General features: G+C 32.6%; 1 protein-coding gene across 7 annotated transcripts in view; it reads right to left on the bottom strand.

Moving 5' to 3' along the window:
• Positions 1–18,439, bottom strand: part of LOC134282966 (glycine receptor subunit alpha-2-like) — a 34,941-nt gene that overhangs the window by 8,261 nt on the left and 8,241 nt on the right. The window contains exons 1-4 of one of the 7 annotated variants that reach the window (XM_062765395.1): positions 16,129–16,156; positions 3,622–3,734; positions 1,704–1,800; positions 1,533–1,592 (exon numbers count right to left, since the gene is read on the bottom strand). In XM_062765395.1, the coding sequence (XP_062621379.1) occupies positions 1,533–1,592; positions 1,704–1,798 (155 nt within the window). In that variant the 5' untranslated portion in view covers positions 1,799–1,800; positions 3,622–3,734; positions 16,129–16,156. Of the gene's footprint in view, positions 1–1,532; positions 1,593–1,703; positions 1,801–3,621; positions 3,735–3,847; positions 3,869–3,889; positions 3,955–10,896; positions 11,011–16,128; positions 16,157–18,439 lie in introns of those variants that run through there. The other 6 variants (XM_062765392.1, XM_062765393.1, XM_062765391.1 and 3 more) reach the window with 6 other exon arrangements.

The raw sequence follows: 18,439 nt of genomic DNA, 5'->3' as shown, positions 1-18,439 counted from the left end.
CAACAAGAAATAATATTTGGAATCTGCGTATTGACTTCCAAATTTTCATTAAATGATGTGAAAATTAGTCTCACGGCAAAAAATATCAGATTTTCCGTCTTTTGAATAGGGAATCCCCATTGTTCTGAAAAAGTGCCTCCTTGAAACAAAATAATTTTCTTCAAAACTGCCATTTTCGATTTTTGTTTCAAAGAGGCACATTTTTGAAATACGCAAAAACTGAATAAAAATTATTCTACAACGAAATGCAAAGTGCGTACATTAAATAACTCTGAAAAAGCATCGTGTCCGAAATGGTCTAGTGGATATGCTGGTTGGTTACCAACTCGTACATTTACCAGAGTATGGATTCGAGTCCTGGAGTGGATCATTTTTGCATTTTTTTTTCAATTTTTTTCCCATATGTAATGGTAGTGCAATGGAATTATATATTTTTTGAAAGAGAGAGAGAATGTCAAGAAGTTAATTGAGTAATAATTTATTTAGTTTTGTCTTGGAAAACAAATTTACTGTACTGTTTAAATAATTCATTTTTCACATACTGTAGTTATTGCAATTTTGAATAGTTTTGGTCTCTTAGTTAGTATCCAATATTTGATTTGAAACAAATGAAATGTCTTGGATGTAGCACCAACAGTGTGATTATGGGACGCAGTTTTATATCACGATAAATATTTTCGCACGATGTCGACAGTATATCTTTCAAAATGCTGCTTTAGCCATTGTGCTTTTTGTTGTTCCAACCTTTTTCGTGCAAATGACGAAAGTGTTTTGCTGTATCAAACAGGAAATACCCGCAGTAAACATAGTCCTCTACGTAGCCGTATCTATATTTAGACATAACGAGGGTATTTAAATGTCTTTCTCCATATATATAGGGAATAATCGCGAGTTTCTGCAACACCCTCTTTTCCGTGGTATGGTTGTTTAAATCATCAACAAAAATTAGGTAATGTTTATAAATTTAAAAAAATACAAGACTTAGTTTTATTTACAGAAGTATATCAGAGGAAAGAGATCGTAAATAGTAAAGCAAATAAAATAATTCAAGGCTTGAGTTCCTTAATCGTGAAAATAGGTTTAAATGGACGTAATTTAAATAAATAAATAAAAAGCATTTGGTGTATGATTTAAATCTACTTACTTTCCGCTGTGTAAAAAGAAATTCCCATTATTTTCTAACTTTCGATGATGATTTCATAAATGAAAAAAAAAATATTAAAAAAAAATAAAAATTGATTTAAAATGAAAAGAAGACATGCAAATACAAAAAAAAAATAAAAAATAAACATTCAAATTTGTTGCTTTCCAAATCTTGTTAATATGTGATGGTAAGAAAAGAAGCCCTAATGTTTAACACTATTATTGCAATTCTTCAAATGCTGCAATTTTATTTAAAATTACATGTAATGTAAATTTGCTCTGTGATGATAAGCATGTTTATAAGATTGGAAAATACAATTGCATAGCTCAATGAACCTTAGAAACAAAACAACTTCACAAAATGTTCAAGAACAGATATAACATAATACCTTGCATTTTCGGCATAACCCAGAGTGACCATGCAAACAAGAAAATAGATGGCAAAGTACCTGGAAAAACAGAACTCAGAAAAATAATTACATACCATGATGATGAAGAATAGAAAATATATCAATATAGACAATGCATAAAGACAAAAAACTGAGGAGAGAAAGGTCTACCGTGCATTGCTGAACTTATTAATGTCGCTCTGTACAGGTCGAATCAGGAGATTTGTGAGGCCCCCTAGTCCGACGATCGTCAACACAAACTCCATGTCTTAAGGAAAAAATAGTTTAGTTTAATAATACATATTTTCAAAATCTTTTTTGCAATATAAAAACAAAGGTCTGATTACTTCTTCAGCTTCATCAATATCAGGATGATACACATGTATTACCTCTCCTAAACATAGATATAAAATATTATAACAAATTAATTTACTTAATTCGAAACACAGACATCAACTGCTAAATATCTAAAGAGAAAACGTCATATTAACCGTTTTCATACAAAGACGTAAGATCCTTGAACCAATAACTTTCCTGCAGTCATGGAAAGCTTAAAGGGTTGAAAACAAAGTAACTTACATAGCTTACCGTTACAATGCCCACCAAGACAAAAGTGTAAATCTCATAGATTTTGAATTATGAAACTAGTTCTTCGATTCATTTTGCTTACATCGCGGATAATAGAAAGACACGGCTATCAAAAGAACAGTCATAACATTATCCAAATTTAAGTTCACTTTCTGTAAGGAGCTTATGACTTTTTAAGCCATTGATATTTTAAAAGGAACAAGCAGTGTCAAACACAGCAAACAATCAATAATTTTCAATAGCCAAGATACTTTGATTTAGAAACTTAAAACTTTTAAAGTTTGAAATGAGAATAAGAAAATTCAGGTACATCTAATACTCTCTTTCATATTCATTTTACATATATACATACAAACGTATTTAAATGCAAAAATTTTTACATAATTATAATACGTTGATACAGGTTTCTTAAATTCTCATTTCTAATGAAACGACCCTCAAGATATTTAAACAGATGGAAGCTGTTGTTAAAATTTCATTTGTCATAAGAATAACATTCAGTAAGAACTACTGAAAAAATAATAAAATCGTCTAAGAAATGAAAATATAAATTGAATGAAAATGGCTAGATCTCTTCCAAAGTTGAAGAGTGAAAACCTATCATTTAAATTTACATTAAAGAAAATGACAACACTGTCTTTCAATTGAATACAATATTATGTAAAATTACCTACACATTGAATCGTTAAATGGGTGTGCATAATTTTTATGGCACCTGAAAAGATTGTCTATCTTTTAAGGCCCAATATCTTTTGAATGCAAGAGGTACGCTAGGGAACATGATATATTTAACGTGTTCGGTGCATATATTACAAAAGCTTTTGAATTTTTTCTTAACCCGAAATATACACGTATCCTTCTTTTGAAGACTAATTGCATGTCATTAACGAACAGCGATGTTTGAATATTTTTATGCGCCCGAATTTTTTATATTAAAGCCGTGTAAGCTTCCCACTAAATAAACTGCACATTTTATTTTTCAAAGTAGATAATCATATGATATTTTTACAATTTTTTAAAAGTTGTGTTCAATAGATTCACAAAAAACAAATGTTCATTTCACTTTCAGAAGTTCACAGTACCTCTTGCAATCTTACAAGACGATATGACATCACATATGGCTAAAAATCAATTTTCTGACTATCTTAATTGTCGCAAGACTTTTGTTTCTAGTACCCTTGGGAACTATTTTCTCTGTACTTTATACGTTCATACCAAACTAATAATGCGTGTTCTAAGACACTCTATATTTGAAATCAAACTTTGAACTTTGACATTTTTTCTCACTAATTATAAACAATCTGTATTTTAAAGAAATTGGAAAATAAATAATTTTCGAAGAACATATACTGAAAAATGTAGAGGCCGAATGTTACTTTCATTAAGAGAAAGATTTTAAAATAAAATCCAAATGGGAAAAATCTCAAGCAAAATAACAACCACAAAGTCTGAATGACATTATCTGGATATTGAATGAAATAATTGCCAATTATTGACATACCTTCTGTCAAGATGCGGGTCCTTCCCGTCTCCTTGGATTAAACTCTCCTTTTCGTCAACAATGCACACTGCATATCGAATAAACACAGAACTTCAATGAAGACACCGCCGCCGCTAGGAAGAATAATAAATATTTTGAGCTCAGAACTTCTTTACAGGGTTTCCTTTCAATTCATTCATGAATATATATATATATGAACCATTAAGCAGTATTATATCATATATACTAGCAGCGAATCCATCCATTAAACTGAATCAATAATAATTACAAGTGGAGGGTCAAATAGCGCACATTTAAAGTTCCCCATTACTGTTCTGACTACCCTTGTCTGATGTCTGTACACGGAGGAGTAGTGCATAAGAAACCAATCTACTCCCTGTTTCCCTCACGCGTTCATGTGTACTAAGGACAGAGAGAAGCTTGCATATGTCAATCAAATCACAAAATAATAAGCAATAATTTTTTTCTTCCTCTAACTCTTACAGATTCTGTCGTTATATGGAAATCAACTTGTGTTGAAAATGAAAACACCGCTAAATATTCTCGATAACCCTAACTATCACAACCATGCATATCTACACTTTTTTCAGTAACACTTTTCTTAAGAAAGGTTAATGGCACAAAACAATGGTGCATAGCACAAAGCCTTAATGCTGGGAAGCATCATTTCGGTAATCAGGGGTCTGCATGTATTAATATTGAGGAATATTGAAAAGATTTGTTGACACAGGGGACAAAAAGAAATACTAATCATCACTAATCATTACTAATAATCGATGTTCTTACGTAAGTCGTCAACAAAAGGATTGTAAAATTACTAATTATTATGTGATTAAATATGAAAAGACGACTTAGATCTTGGACTGAAATGTCGTATCCATTAACAAAACGCCTTCGAATTGTCCATTTAAAAAGGTACTAGTATTCAACCAATTCTACACATCAAGTAAAAGTTTTCTAAGTTTATAACAAAATCAGTTAAAATATAGTGTATCTGGAAATTTCCGAATCTTCATTTTCATTTGATATATCCTTTATCTATCTACAAATTATGAAGTGTCATCTTCGTTTCCATTTGATATAACCTATGTATACATTATGCAAAGTTATATGCAAAATTACATGAAAACGTTGATTGAACAATTAATTCTAAATCTCAGATGTAACCAGTTTCGGCGAAATGCAAAGGCGGACTTTTTGCCAGAAGTTTTCGACTATATGTTTTAACTTCAGCTACAGGAACTAAATCAAAGGATCGATATGTTGAAGGCAGAATTTCCATAAATTTAATTTGTCTGTCTCGTTGCTTCAACAGTTACAAATGCTATATTCTTAAAATAGATGAGTTTATAACCCAGTTCTTTTTAAACCCCCGCTTGAAAAGTGGGAGGGTGTATAGTGATCGGGATGTCCGCCCGTCCGTCTGTCTGTATGTCCGTCCATCTCTTTCGCTTTAGGGTACCCATCTCTTATCCGCAACTCCTCTTATACCACTCTGTATGAAATTTAATGAGACTTTCAAAGAATCTTTGTTACATGATGCCATTGTGACCTCCTATTTTAAATTTTGATCCGACTCATATTTCAAAGATTCTATATAACATAATGCCATCATGACCTGCTATTTTACAATTTGATCTGACCCTTATATCGAATCTTCAAAAGCAAAACATGAACTTTGTCATAATCATACGGTGGGTGGGGGTACCATTTATTAAGCTCAGGGCTCACAGAACGTACCTCTATTTAATCTAGCAATTAAAAAAAAAAGAATAGATCAAGCGACCTTCGATGTGACCTTGACCAGATTTATTGTTATTTTTGATGCGCATGAAATTCTAGTGCATTGAATAATACATGTGATTATATTTATTCTGTCATATATAAAGATATATTACAGGATAATTCTTTAATTATACATGGCTGATCTCTCTGGTTGCGAAGATTGAGAGGTACAGAAAGTCAATAATAACACAATATTGACAATGTATTGATTTTGGTTAAATCTGGGGATTACTTTGTTCTTGAAATTTGTTCATTTGACAACACTTTATCCTAGGTGAAGCATACAGCACATATCATTTAATCAATCTGTGTAAAAGACTGATTAATTATTAATCACGAGGTTCAATACACTCTAAAAATTACAATCAATGTTTATTTATTGATTGAAGTTTTCTAAAATGTATTGCACATAATTATGCATTCATGTATTTAAATGTTATTACATTACGAAACTCCTATTACTAAACCCCTCTGCAACACAGGTACCCCATGTTGTTCGTTTACAATAAAATTTGAAATCAGAATGAATGTTCCTAGGTTTACTTATTGAATACCAAGATATTTATTTTGAAAATTAGAGTCAGAATAAATCAGTTTCATTTTGTATTCAAGTTAAACAAAAAGGTTAAAAAAAAATAAAATAAAACAAGGTTATCGGATTAAAATAATCAATTTTTTTCAATGCACGTCAAAGCTTACCAATGATTAAATCTCTTTTTTTTTTTTCAACGACTGCCTTCATTTTAATTTCTGATACCTGTTACATCAATAATCGAACACAATTATAGTGAAAATTCTGAGAAAAAGCCGCAGGAAATGTTCCTATAATTAACAGCAATCCCAAATGATGAGAGTCCAATTATGTAAAATATGCGGAAATCAATCATTAAAGGCTGAAAACCCGATAGATTTTTGACTTTACAATCACTTTAGTATATTTTGTAAATCCATTAAAAAAGTTACATTCAAGGGGCCCAAAGGCAATTCCTGTCATCTCAGAAATTAAAGTATTCCTTAACTAAAACTCGGACCGCAAAAGAAGTTTCCTTAAGATCTTAAGTTTATATTTAATCCAAGTGAGTTTTTCCGATTGTTTTGTAAAAAAAAAAAGGTTTTGAGCACGTGGATTGGCGGAATCAAAAGCATGTAAATATAAGGAATAACTGTCGAATTTTTTAATTTCATGATGATGATCAATCGATTGGCTTGCAAGCCAATTTTTTGATCACATCATGAAATCTAAAAAATAAGACAGTTACATATGTATTCCTTAACTAAAACTCGGACCGCAAAAGAAGTTTCCTTAAGATCTTATCTTTATATTTAATCCAAGTGAGTTTTTCCGATTGTCTTATATTAAAAAAAAGTGACAATAACTTTAGACCGTGAAGGATCGTGAAGGATATTGAGCAGAGCAGAACTTTGTACATTGTGCTGAAATGATGTTGGGAGTCGAATGTTCGAAACTCAACTGTAATTATTAAAATATAATATTGCATCACTTAATTGCTACTATTTACAAAGTTAAAATTAAAGTTAACAATGAATACAAATATCTGAAATGATCGAAAATTTGATCAACTACTGACAGATAAGTTGATGTTACACAGATTTCAACAACCTCGTGTAAGTCGGCATTTAGAAAAATATTTGATCGTTATAATCGCATTTTAGCATAAACTGTTCGTTATCTCCAAATGTTTCATTCCCTATCATTAAGCCCTATTTTGGCTGCACTTGTTTTATATCAATTGTTCAAGTGTTAGGTCTTCGTTTTTAATTTGATTACATAATGTTCCGGGATCCCACCCCTGAAATATCCAGGAGTCCGTGTTAACCGGTATGTCCTTCCCACATAGTTAATTATTTGTTTATTTTTGAGATCGATCACCGTTCGTAATATTAGGTCTTCGTTTGTTCCATGATCTTTGAACCATATATTTTCCTTTCATTCTAGTTAGATATTCATAATATTACTCAGAATAGATACATGTATGAACGTAAGTGGATATTTCTTTAGTAGGAGTGAATATTTTTTAAATATCTCAATTACATTTTTGTCTTATGCCATTATAAAAGTTAGAGAAAAGCAAAAGTAAACTACTTACAGTAAAATATATGTCCTAAATTATGTATTTTGATTTGCTCTTTTAAGCTTTTTTAAACTAAAGTACAAGGCATATACGTGGGAAAAAAAGCATTAATAGAAAGACTTTACCAAACCTGTTAGAGACTGTTTATGCTACTGATCTAAAGGAATATTTAATTAATGTTATCTAGCATTAGGTACAATTTTCCTAGATAACTTTTATTGCATTTTTTCTAAAATAAAAAAAGATGAAACTTTATAACTAAAGCTTTGTGAATCATACATTCTTCTGGTTTTAATGAATACTAGCATTAACGTTCATGAATCTTTTAAATGCGTAAAAAGAAGTCTTTGAACTTGATGATGATTATTACATTTTCTGTCAAGAAATCCTTTGCTCCTATAAGTTGTTTCTATTGGTACATGTACATTTACGATATAACATTTAATTGTATTTTTTGCAATTATTAACATCTAATTCAGTAAAAGGCTGGTTATGTAAACTCTTTATACGCGTCGTCAAGGTAAATATGTCATACCTGAGCAACTTTTAACGACTTCAACAGAAATGCTTAATAAAGAGGTCTTATTTCGATATTGCTTATACATGTACATTCACAACAGCAGCCTTTAATTTAGATAATAATCTTTTTTCTGTCTTCTTTTAAATCAAACCCGTTTCATTCCAATGAAAATTTAAAATAACTCTCCGCTTTGCATATTTACTGATTCAATATTAATCACAGGGAAAGTTTAATATATCCCCTTCCTTTTACTTTATTATTTATGTACTACAGTTAACACATTTACTTCAGAATATATTTCCCATTAATATAATTATTACAAGCATTAATTTTGTAGATCACTATTACATAAACAACACCATCCATTGATTGTTGTATTTGGTTCTGCAATACTTATTTGAGAAGGTCAATTTGTTTACATTGCTTTGGATGAATAGACATAGAAATATTTCATCTGATAGGTGTTTTATATTATGATGCCTCAAGAGCCCCCAAAAAATGATTCAGAGTATATTCATTTGAAAGAGAAAGTAAAAAGAGAAAGTAATGAACCCAATTTTTGTCCCCCGCTTGAAAAGTGGGGGATATTAATTTGGGGTTGTCCGTCCGTCCGTATTTCTGTCTGTCTGTAACGCTTTCGTTTCCACACGATATTTCGAGAACCCTTTAAGCTTTTGCAATGAAATTTAGCATAGTAACTCCCTATGGACTAAAGAAGACCCCTATGGATTTTGAGGTCAAAAGGTCAAAGGTCAAGGTAATAAATAAGCAAATTCTGTCTGTTATAACACTTTCGTTTCCACACGATATCTCTAGAACCCTTTGAGCTATTGCAATGAAATTTTACATAACAATTCCTTTGGCCTAATGAAGACCCTATTGATTTTGAGGTCAAAAGGTCAAAGTTCAAGGTCGTAAATTTATACATTCTGTCTGTTTGTAACACTATCATTTCCGGGCGATATTTCAAGAAGATTTTGAGCTTATTCAATGTAATTTTATACCAAAACTCCCTAGGACCTATCTCATCCCTCTCAAAGTGCCCCGCCCCGTTTGTTTTATAAGTATATATAGTATTACATGTCGCTATTTTTAGCACAGGGGCATGAGGAGAGTTATTGCGTATATAACAGGTTCTCGGCGGACTTTATGTTCTTATTACATCTATTAGAACTGTTTAATAAAGGCTAAATAAATCAAACACCATGGATTGTGTAAAATTTTGAGAATACCGAACATGAATATATACATGTATGTGACTTTAGTTCTGCATATACTTAACTCTACGTAAAGCGATTGCGTGGTCTAGTGGTACATATGTCTCTCGACTTACATGTGAGAGGTCTCGGGATCGAATCTCGGTCGATCCTTTTTTTTTAAATACTTTTCTATGCTGAAATGAAAAATTTATGAGGTTACAAAATCATCATTACAGTGTGATAAATATTCCATATAAAATGAATCTTCTATACACATAAGAAAGAATAAGCAATCAAATCTTTAGATGCATATTGACATTCATGTATTTTATTTGCTTCAGTATACATGTATACATTTAATAATTCTACAAATTCAGTCAGGGGGATCCGACTTTTTCCCTAAGCGGGGGACACGAATTCTCTGAATTAGCTTGTTGTTTTGAGTATGAGTAGGAGAATGTCAAAACATGCATGATTTTCATTAAATATAGTGAATAAAGATATAAAATTGCACCTACAAAATATATATTAACTAAAGTATTAATTCGTTTGTGCCCTGTTCCGACCTATTTTCTATATTGATATGAAGAATTTATGCAAAACCTTATGCGTGTAGAGAAGAAAACACTTGCTGCGGCCTGTAACTCGGCATTTAGATATATATATCGACGGCGTATTGTCAATTAACAATGGTCTTTTCCATTCTTATGTCGATACGATACATCCTGGTGAGCTTGGGCTAACAGATACCACAGAGTCTGACACATCTGTTTTATGTTTGGATATTTTACTTGAAAAAAAATCTAACAACCAAGCTCTATGATAAACGTGATGACTTTAACTTTTCTGTCGTCAGCTTCCCATATACATATGCAGCAATACACCTTAATCACCTGCATACGGAGTTAATACACCTCAGTCGATTTGATACGCAAGAGAATCCTTTACGTACAAACAATTTCGAAAACGAGGCAACTTACTGACAAACGAGTTAATGAAATAAGAATATCAGCAGCCTCGTTTAAAGTCATCATTTCGTAAGTTCTATGGTCGATACAATGACCTTGTCAGCAAATACAATTTATCATCGAGTCAAATGCTGACTGACGTTTTTCATTCTAATTCTTAGTCCATTATTTATACAATGAATTGACCACTGATTTTCCCGTTATTTTCCGATCATGACAAGGAGCACACGGCGAGTGTGACCGGTCGGCAGGGGATGCTCACTCCTCCATGGCACCTGATCCCGCTTCTGGTGTTTTGGAGGTCGGTGTATGCTCTGCTATTTTGTATTGTTTTATGGACTTTTGATCTTGAATACTGTTCGTTATCTTCATATGTTTCATTCAAAACTCTTATCATACATTGAGTGTACTTTCCCAAGGTACATGCAGAATAAATAAGATTTCAGCACTAAGTACTATATCTTTGAGGCCGAACCCGGCAAAGGAAGTGGAATGGATGGGGGTGGGCACTAGCTTCTCTATTCTGCCGAGTGCAGGACGACTTGAGTAGCACAAATGAGTAATTGGAATGGGTCCAGGTGCCAAGAAATAAAACTTTTGTAGAATAATAACTCACAACTATAATCACACATTACAAACATTTTGCCACAGAGAATATTGTACAAATGATAAGAAACAAAAAAGTTCAATTAGCTTTTTTTTTTACATACAGATTTACCTCTGTTGTTGACCATCGCTGATTGAAGTCAGGAAATATGTCTGCAACAAATACATAACTCTTAGATGATTAAGTAGTTTATAAATTATTCTTCCTTCTAAAAATTTCATTATAAAGACTGCATGCACATATCTCATTTAAAAATACATGTCAAGAAACAGCTGGGATTTCACTAATAACGCTATCAGTGCCTCCCTTTCATTTTATTACAAAGTCTTGTATCACTTTCATTCTTGAGTATTGGTCTCTAAATCACATCTTTAATATTTGAGTATCAACATTGCGTCTCAAAGAAATAATGGCAACTTAATTATTCCTATTGCACATATTTAATATTTGCATAACATTGTTCTAATAAGAATCTTCGTATTGAGTTCAAGCTTGACAACACTTCAATTTTAATGAACTATTTGCTCGCCTCGCTAACACTCAAACACATATACATGTAGTTGGATGTTCCTTTAACAATACTGTAAGTTACATAAGAGGAATATCAATCTACAATCGATTTTTCTCATCGATCAGACGTTTCTCTTATTTAAAAATTACAAGGTATTAATTTGAGAAATCTTTCAAATATGTCTTTAAAGTGTCAAGATATATATCCATAACTCTATATAGAATTCTACAGTCGCCCACGTGGCGCAGTGGTAAGAGAAGCTCCACGACTCAAGGTGTATGGAGGTGATCCTTACGTCGCAGGCTCGACTCCCAATTACCATTTTGGGGACGTGGAGACCTGTCCTCCGGTAAGAAAGTATACTAGTATATAAACCGAGGTCCCGTGTCATAGTAGGTGCTGACATGAAAAAATTCCTCACTGCTCAATGACCCGAGTTTCGAGATGCAAGTCAAAATTTTCAAGTGGCGTTCTCTCCAGATGAGTGAAAAACTTCAGAGAGCGACGTTAAAAAACAAATAAACGCTGTATAATCTTTCAAAACTAATTGAGGAGCTCATATTAATCTAGTTCTTTATTTTAGTCTTGCTTATAAGCATGTCTGTATTTTCTACTGCATTACAATTAAAAAAAAAACATAGATTAAGCGACCTTCGATGTTACCTTGACCAGATGCAGACATGAAAAAAATCCCTCACTGCTCAATAGCCCTGACTTCCGAGCATAACCCAAAATGTACAACTCTCCACCGACAAGTGCATGGCGTCGAGTCCATATGAGTGAAAAATTCTCTGAAAGTGTATACCAATTTTCATTTCAATATGTGCAATCTCTGCGAAGAAAATGAACGAAAACTGATTGTGGACCGATCGACCAACCGACAGTCAACAGCAAAGCAATATATGCCCTCCCTTCTTCGATGGGGGGCATAAAAATATATAATTGCCTCAAAATTTCATTCTAGTCATAACTGATTAAGATAAGCTATTAAATGTTAGGGGGATGCAAAAATACTCGACATAGATATATGAAAAAAAAAAAAATTTAAAGGAGTTGTGCAATTCTAAATGTTACGTTTAATTTTTCAAGGACCGTTAAATCAATCTTTTTTTTTAGCTCTACTGGTCAGAGACCAGAAGAGCTTATGCGATAGTAATGCGTCCGGCGTCCGTCCGTCCGTCCGTCTGTCTGTCTGTCCGTCTGTCTGTAAACAATTTTTCAAAACGCTACTCCTCCTACAATTTCAGTCTGATTTCAATATTACTTGGCACACAAGTAGACTACACTAAGATACATAGAATAGTGCATCGGTTTTTAATTTCGATGATTGGTGTTGCCATGGTTACTAAAAATAGAATTTTCTGTGAAATTACTTTAAAACGCTACTCCTTCTACAGATTTGATCAGATTTCAATATAAATTGGCACACAAGTAGACTACACTAAGATACATAGAATAGTGCATCGGTTTTGGATTTCGATGAACGGTGTTGCCATGGTTACTAAAAATAGAATTTTCTCTGAAATTCCTTTAAAACGCTACTCCTTCTACAGATTTGATCAGATTTCAATATAACTTGGCACACAAGTAGACTACACTAAGATACATAGAATTGTGCATCAGTTTTTGATTTTGGTGAACGGTGTTGCCATGGTTACTATAAATAGAATTCTCTGTGAAATTCCTTTAAAACACTACTCCTTCTACAGTTTTGGTCTGATTTCAATATAACTTGGCACACAAGTAGACTACACTAAGATACATAGAATAGTGCATCGGTTTTTGATTTCGATGAACGGTGTTACCATGGTTAATAAAAATAGAATTTTCTGTGAAATTCCTTTAAAACGCTACTCCTTCTACAGTTTTAGTTTGATTTCAAAATAAGTTGGCACACAAGTAGACTACACAAAGATACATAAAATAGTGCAATGGTTTTTGATAAGTACAAATTAGTAGAGCTACAGTCTCGACAGAGACTTCTGGTTTTTTTGGCAGACAAATGGCAAGGTTGTAAGCTCAGAAAAAAAAATCGAACACGGTTTTCTGTCTTTAGCAAGAATTTCTGTCTAGTTTAAACATGCATCGACGGTTAGTATACCTTTGTGTGTTTGGAATATATGATGGATGAGGCTGATAAGTTTCCTCTCTTTCCAGCTTTATAAATACTTGATGAGGTTAAATGAAATTGAACTAGAAAACTGTTCACTTTATTAAGGTCTTTTTATTGTTGAAATTACAAGGCTCAACCATTCTGTTAGATCGATTGGTCTTAAAAGGCAGAATAAATTTTCCCGTAATCAATTTCCTTCAATTTTTTTTAACGAAAGCGAAGTATTTGATCTAAGAGGAGCATCAGGGCTTTAGCATTTATATAAGAGAAGGAAATAATGACAATGAGTCGTAAATATTTTTTACTTATTTTCCAATTTCAAAGGAATGGATTGATTGATTGATTGTATACTGTTTAACGTCCCTCTCCAGAATATTTCACTGATATGGAGACGTCACCATTGCCGGTGAAGGGCTGCAAATTTAGGCCTATGCTCGGCACTTACGGCCTTTGAGCAGGCCTAAATTTGCAGCCCTTCACCGGCAATGGTGACGTCTCCATATCAGTGAAATATTCTAGAGAGGGACGTTAAACAGTATGCAATCAATCAATCAATCCATTTCTTTGAAATTGGAAAATAATAAAGGAATATTTCTTTATCGTGCCACACCTGCTGTGACACGGGACCTCGGTTTATACGGTCTCATCCGAACGACCGCCCCATTTAGTCGCCTTTTACGACAAGGAAGGGGTACTGAGGACCTATTCTAACCCGGATCCCCACGGGGGCAAAGGAATGGAAGTGAAAGTATGAGCATTTTTTTCCACATGACTTTAACCACAAATACGGTACCAACCATTAGATAATATTTTCTCCTTCAAATATGTTACATTAGCACTTCTCACCGACATATTACCGAAATATTTAAAAAAAAAAAAAGAATGCTTGTAAACATATTTCATCTAAGAAAGTGATAGTGGAAAATTGTGTATTAATGAAAAAATATAACTATCTTCCAGAAACGTCAGACAAAAATGTGAGAAAGCCAAACAAACTCACAAGTATTGTCAATCAATGATCAGTGAAATGTGCGGAGTAAACAAATTTTTTTTTATACATGCATAAACATTAACAGATTAATACCCCAACAATGATGGGAAATTTTATGAAAACAGAAATAATCGTGATCTAGTATCTTTGATTGATTAATTATGAAAATGTTTTAATTTGTCCATTTGATAAGCAAAATGATATTAAACATTATTATAATCAGGAAGAGCACATGTGGGATTATGAAGTTGAAGGGCACTGCAGAGAAACTCTATCGACTGTCGACTTGCAAGAGAAGCTGACGAAAATGAATGTCCAATATAATGGTATTGGTTAAATTTTCCATACAAATACGTATATCTGGAAAATTATTTACTATTTCACATGTCTCTCTGACACTTTTTTTTATTTATCAATATCTATAGTTCCAGCATTTACTTCTCTTAAACGTTAAAAAGTTAATGGAACCTTAACTGCTTGGATTGCGCGACTTTCTGGAAATGAAACAGGAATAAAGGGATATACGCATAATGCTTATGATCTGACAGCTAAGGTCAAACAGTCGTTAGTAGAGGTTCAGTAGATCACATATCAGTTAAAAATACAGCGTCTGTGTATATCTGTTCGGGAGAAGATACTCTAGTGATAAAACACAAGGAGCCTGGAAGCTACATAAATACGTGGTGATGAAATAAGAACGCGTTGGTGGTCGTGATAGTCTTCAACGATAGAAGTAAAAAGCACCCTGGTCATGTTTGCACATGAACACGAATAGGAAAAGTACGTCTTTCCGAGAATGTCCAGATATATGTTAAATTTTGGATGGCTATGAAACGAACTTCCTATCAGTATATATATTAATTAATTTTTCGGTAATTGCTTTTGTTTCAATTTTTGATGATATCATTCAACAAAATTTTAAAACTTGCAGTTATAGATTTTCTCTACGTAACTATTTTGAATCGTAAAAATATATTAAAAGAGGGGTGATGTTTATCTGTCTTACAATATATACAAAAATTATTGATTTTTAGAGCTATTCAGTTTATAATTTTTAGCAATGTTTAGGTTGAGTAGAACCAAAACATTTTGATTTGTACTTTTTCTTGATTACATGCAACCACAAATTTTATTTATCTATAATTTCGCCAGTCAGCGTTAACCATCCTGGAAATTATGCAAAACTTAAAAAAAAAAAAATCGAAAATTCTGAGGGGTAAGAATGTAATTCTATTTACTATATTTTAATGCAATTTGTATTGTTTTAAAGAATTTTGAGATTAATTACTGTTCGTAACATCTCATTACTACACTTATCCAAACCATTCACTTAAACTCCAAACTCAGTGTAGAACTTCTTAAAAGCAAGTTATCATCTCATACAATGACATTATATTGGTTTATGGATTTGTTAAATTAAGCATAACACTTTCCTAAGGACATGATTTCGTACTTTATATGTAAATAAGATTGATTCAAATTAGTCTGGTATCTAGAAATGAAAAAAAAATATCCCGACAACAATGAGAAAATAGTGCTATTCTGCCGAAAAATGCATTTATTTGATAATTCTTCATCAGTTTCTTCCTCGATCAATATACACAGCTGTTGATTCAACTTTACGCCTTTATCCCAGAACATAATTAAAAATAATTAATGAAAAATCCAGAATTCAGAGTATTTCCTCGAAAAATATTACAATGTGATCAATATTACTTACGAACAACTGTGTATAATTTCTCATACCGCACTGTGTATCTCAAAATTCCTCACACTGACAGTTCCCTTAATCCAAGGGTTATGATTTAACCATACGTACATGCATTACAGCAAAAGGGCCGTTCCAGATCTTTTTTCTATTGCATATATCCATATAAATTTTCCAAGACAAAATATTTCACTCGCGATTCACCAAGGTAGACAAATTGCTTCTGCAAAGATAATACATGGCATTATATTTGTATTAACAATAAATATTTTATCTCGAAATAAAAATAAACAATTTAAAAACAGCCAACAAAAACACCAATCTGATTTAGGCAAGATGTACATCACTGTAAACTTTTGTTTATCTTTATTCTATAATCGTTTTAACAGCTTTTTGAAGATAGAACTGGACTAATAAGTGATTTGTTATCGCATTCAAAATATTTCCATATTGACGGTTGAACTTTTGGCCACATCAATAAAAAAAATTGTTTGTCGGACCCGCGCGCTTTTATCTAAACAAAACTAGACAAATAATATTAATTTAAGGATGTACAACACACCTGCCTCAAAAATTTTCCTGTCGTTTAATTTTCTTAATTTTTTAATATGTTATTAAAGACTATATATGCTAATTGTTTATGAATTTTGGAGGAAATCGTTCGAGTAGTATTTGGTCAGCAAGCTCCAAAAGTTACCCCCCTTGGCAAGAAAAGAAGAGGCAAAATATTGCAAGAAGAGAGATATAAAACAATGTGTATTTGCTAAAAATAAAGTGATACAAATGTCTTCTTTTGTGAAATCATTCTTGGAACATTAAATTTCATAATCTGAGAGTCTTCACACATTTCGATTAAGATTGAATAATTTTTTGGGGGGTTGAATGAAAAATGTGTCCCTAAAAATGGACGTTAAAATCGCCTATTTTTCAAGTTTAGAATTTTTTATTAAAAAAACGTGTCGTTTAATTTTTAAAATTTTACCCTAATATTAAAGTGTAGCAATCATATCAGAAAAAATATCATTGTCCGCTCAAATTTTTGCATGCCCCGCCAAAAAAAAAAAAGCCTCCAAAAAGGTAATTATATTATTATTTAACCGCTTGCCCGCTCGTTCTTTTAAAAAAAAATAGCCTACAAAAAAGGTAATAATATTATTATTTAACCGCTCGCCCGCTCGTTCTTTTATTTAATAAATGTCCGACGAACAAGAAATTAGGTGTGGCCTAATGAAACTATTTTATTTTTTAAATTATAGAAACCCCCTGATGCCTTCTAGCCGTAATAGTCAACTAAAATATTATAAATACTGTAGATGCATGATTATAATCTCTTCCTTACAGAATTGGAGGCGATGTAGACACGAAAGTGTAGGTGTTTGCTTGTTAGTGGGTGAGTTAGCATTGTTCAAAACCCGAACGGAAGTCCCGGTAACCTGCATCAGTTCACAATCAATGTCAAATGTATTTTTTTATTATTAATTTGCTCTTTAAGGGGGGATGCTTCGCTTTGCTGCACTACGTTTTTTTTAAATATCAGAACTCTTCTTCCCTACGTTCAGTTTATAATAAAAAAAAATAATTTCCATTTATGGTTAGTTACCATGACAAGTATGTTTTTCAAAAACTGATGACTAATTTCTGTATCTTAATAAAGTCTACTTGTATGCCAAGTTACTGAACATGTAGTCATACAGTTTGGGCGAAAGCCATCAGACCTGACCGACGTATAGTGCCTCCGGCCAGATGTCTCAGTATATCCGGTTTTGAGCTTTACTATTTTGACGCGGGGTCATTTAAATGTTTGTTATAAGTATAAACCGAAAAAATATCGCAAGAATCAAAAATACGTTATAAATGAACGTGATTAAAACGGCATGACGTCCATGATCATGATGGACCGTCGAAAGTATTATGCCGGAGCGTTCCCCAGTACGTAAAAGAAAAGCTAAAAGAGAAGATTCAATACTGACTGGAAAGTTGGACGACCATGGCTTTCTAAGGTTTTTCGGTCAAACAAAATTTGGTTCCCTTCTGTGTGTTCATTGATTACACAAGGCCGAATTGTCCAAAAAGCTTTCGCACACACACTGCGTTAGCCACATCATCTATAATTTTATCTAAAAGTCTTTATTTAGGGTATGGTGGGGTTACAATAAGTATTACAAAAGGGAAATCTTGTTAAGAATAGCATGGTCAAAGCTTCTCAGGTGAGCGATGTGGCCTATGGGCCTCTTTGTCGTAATGCGCAGGGAAAAGGTAATGACCTTGACCTGACCTTACCTTTAATATAAAATGGTCAAATTTAATCTCTTCGATGCCATCA

Source organism: Saccostrea cucullata, unplaced genomic scaffold (assembly GCF_032062105.1).
Source record: "Saccostrea cucullata isolate Sc308-1 unplaced genomic scaffold, CSIRO_AGI_Scuc_v1 ctg1856, whole genome shotgun sequence".
In the NCBI taxonomy this organism is placed as follows: Eukaryota; Metazoa; Mollusca; class Bivalvia; order Ostreida; family Ostreidae; genus Saccostrea; species Saccostrea cuccullata.
This window is presented reverse-complemented; position numbering and strand designations above follow the sequence as displayed.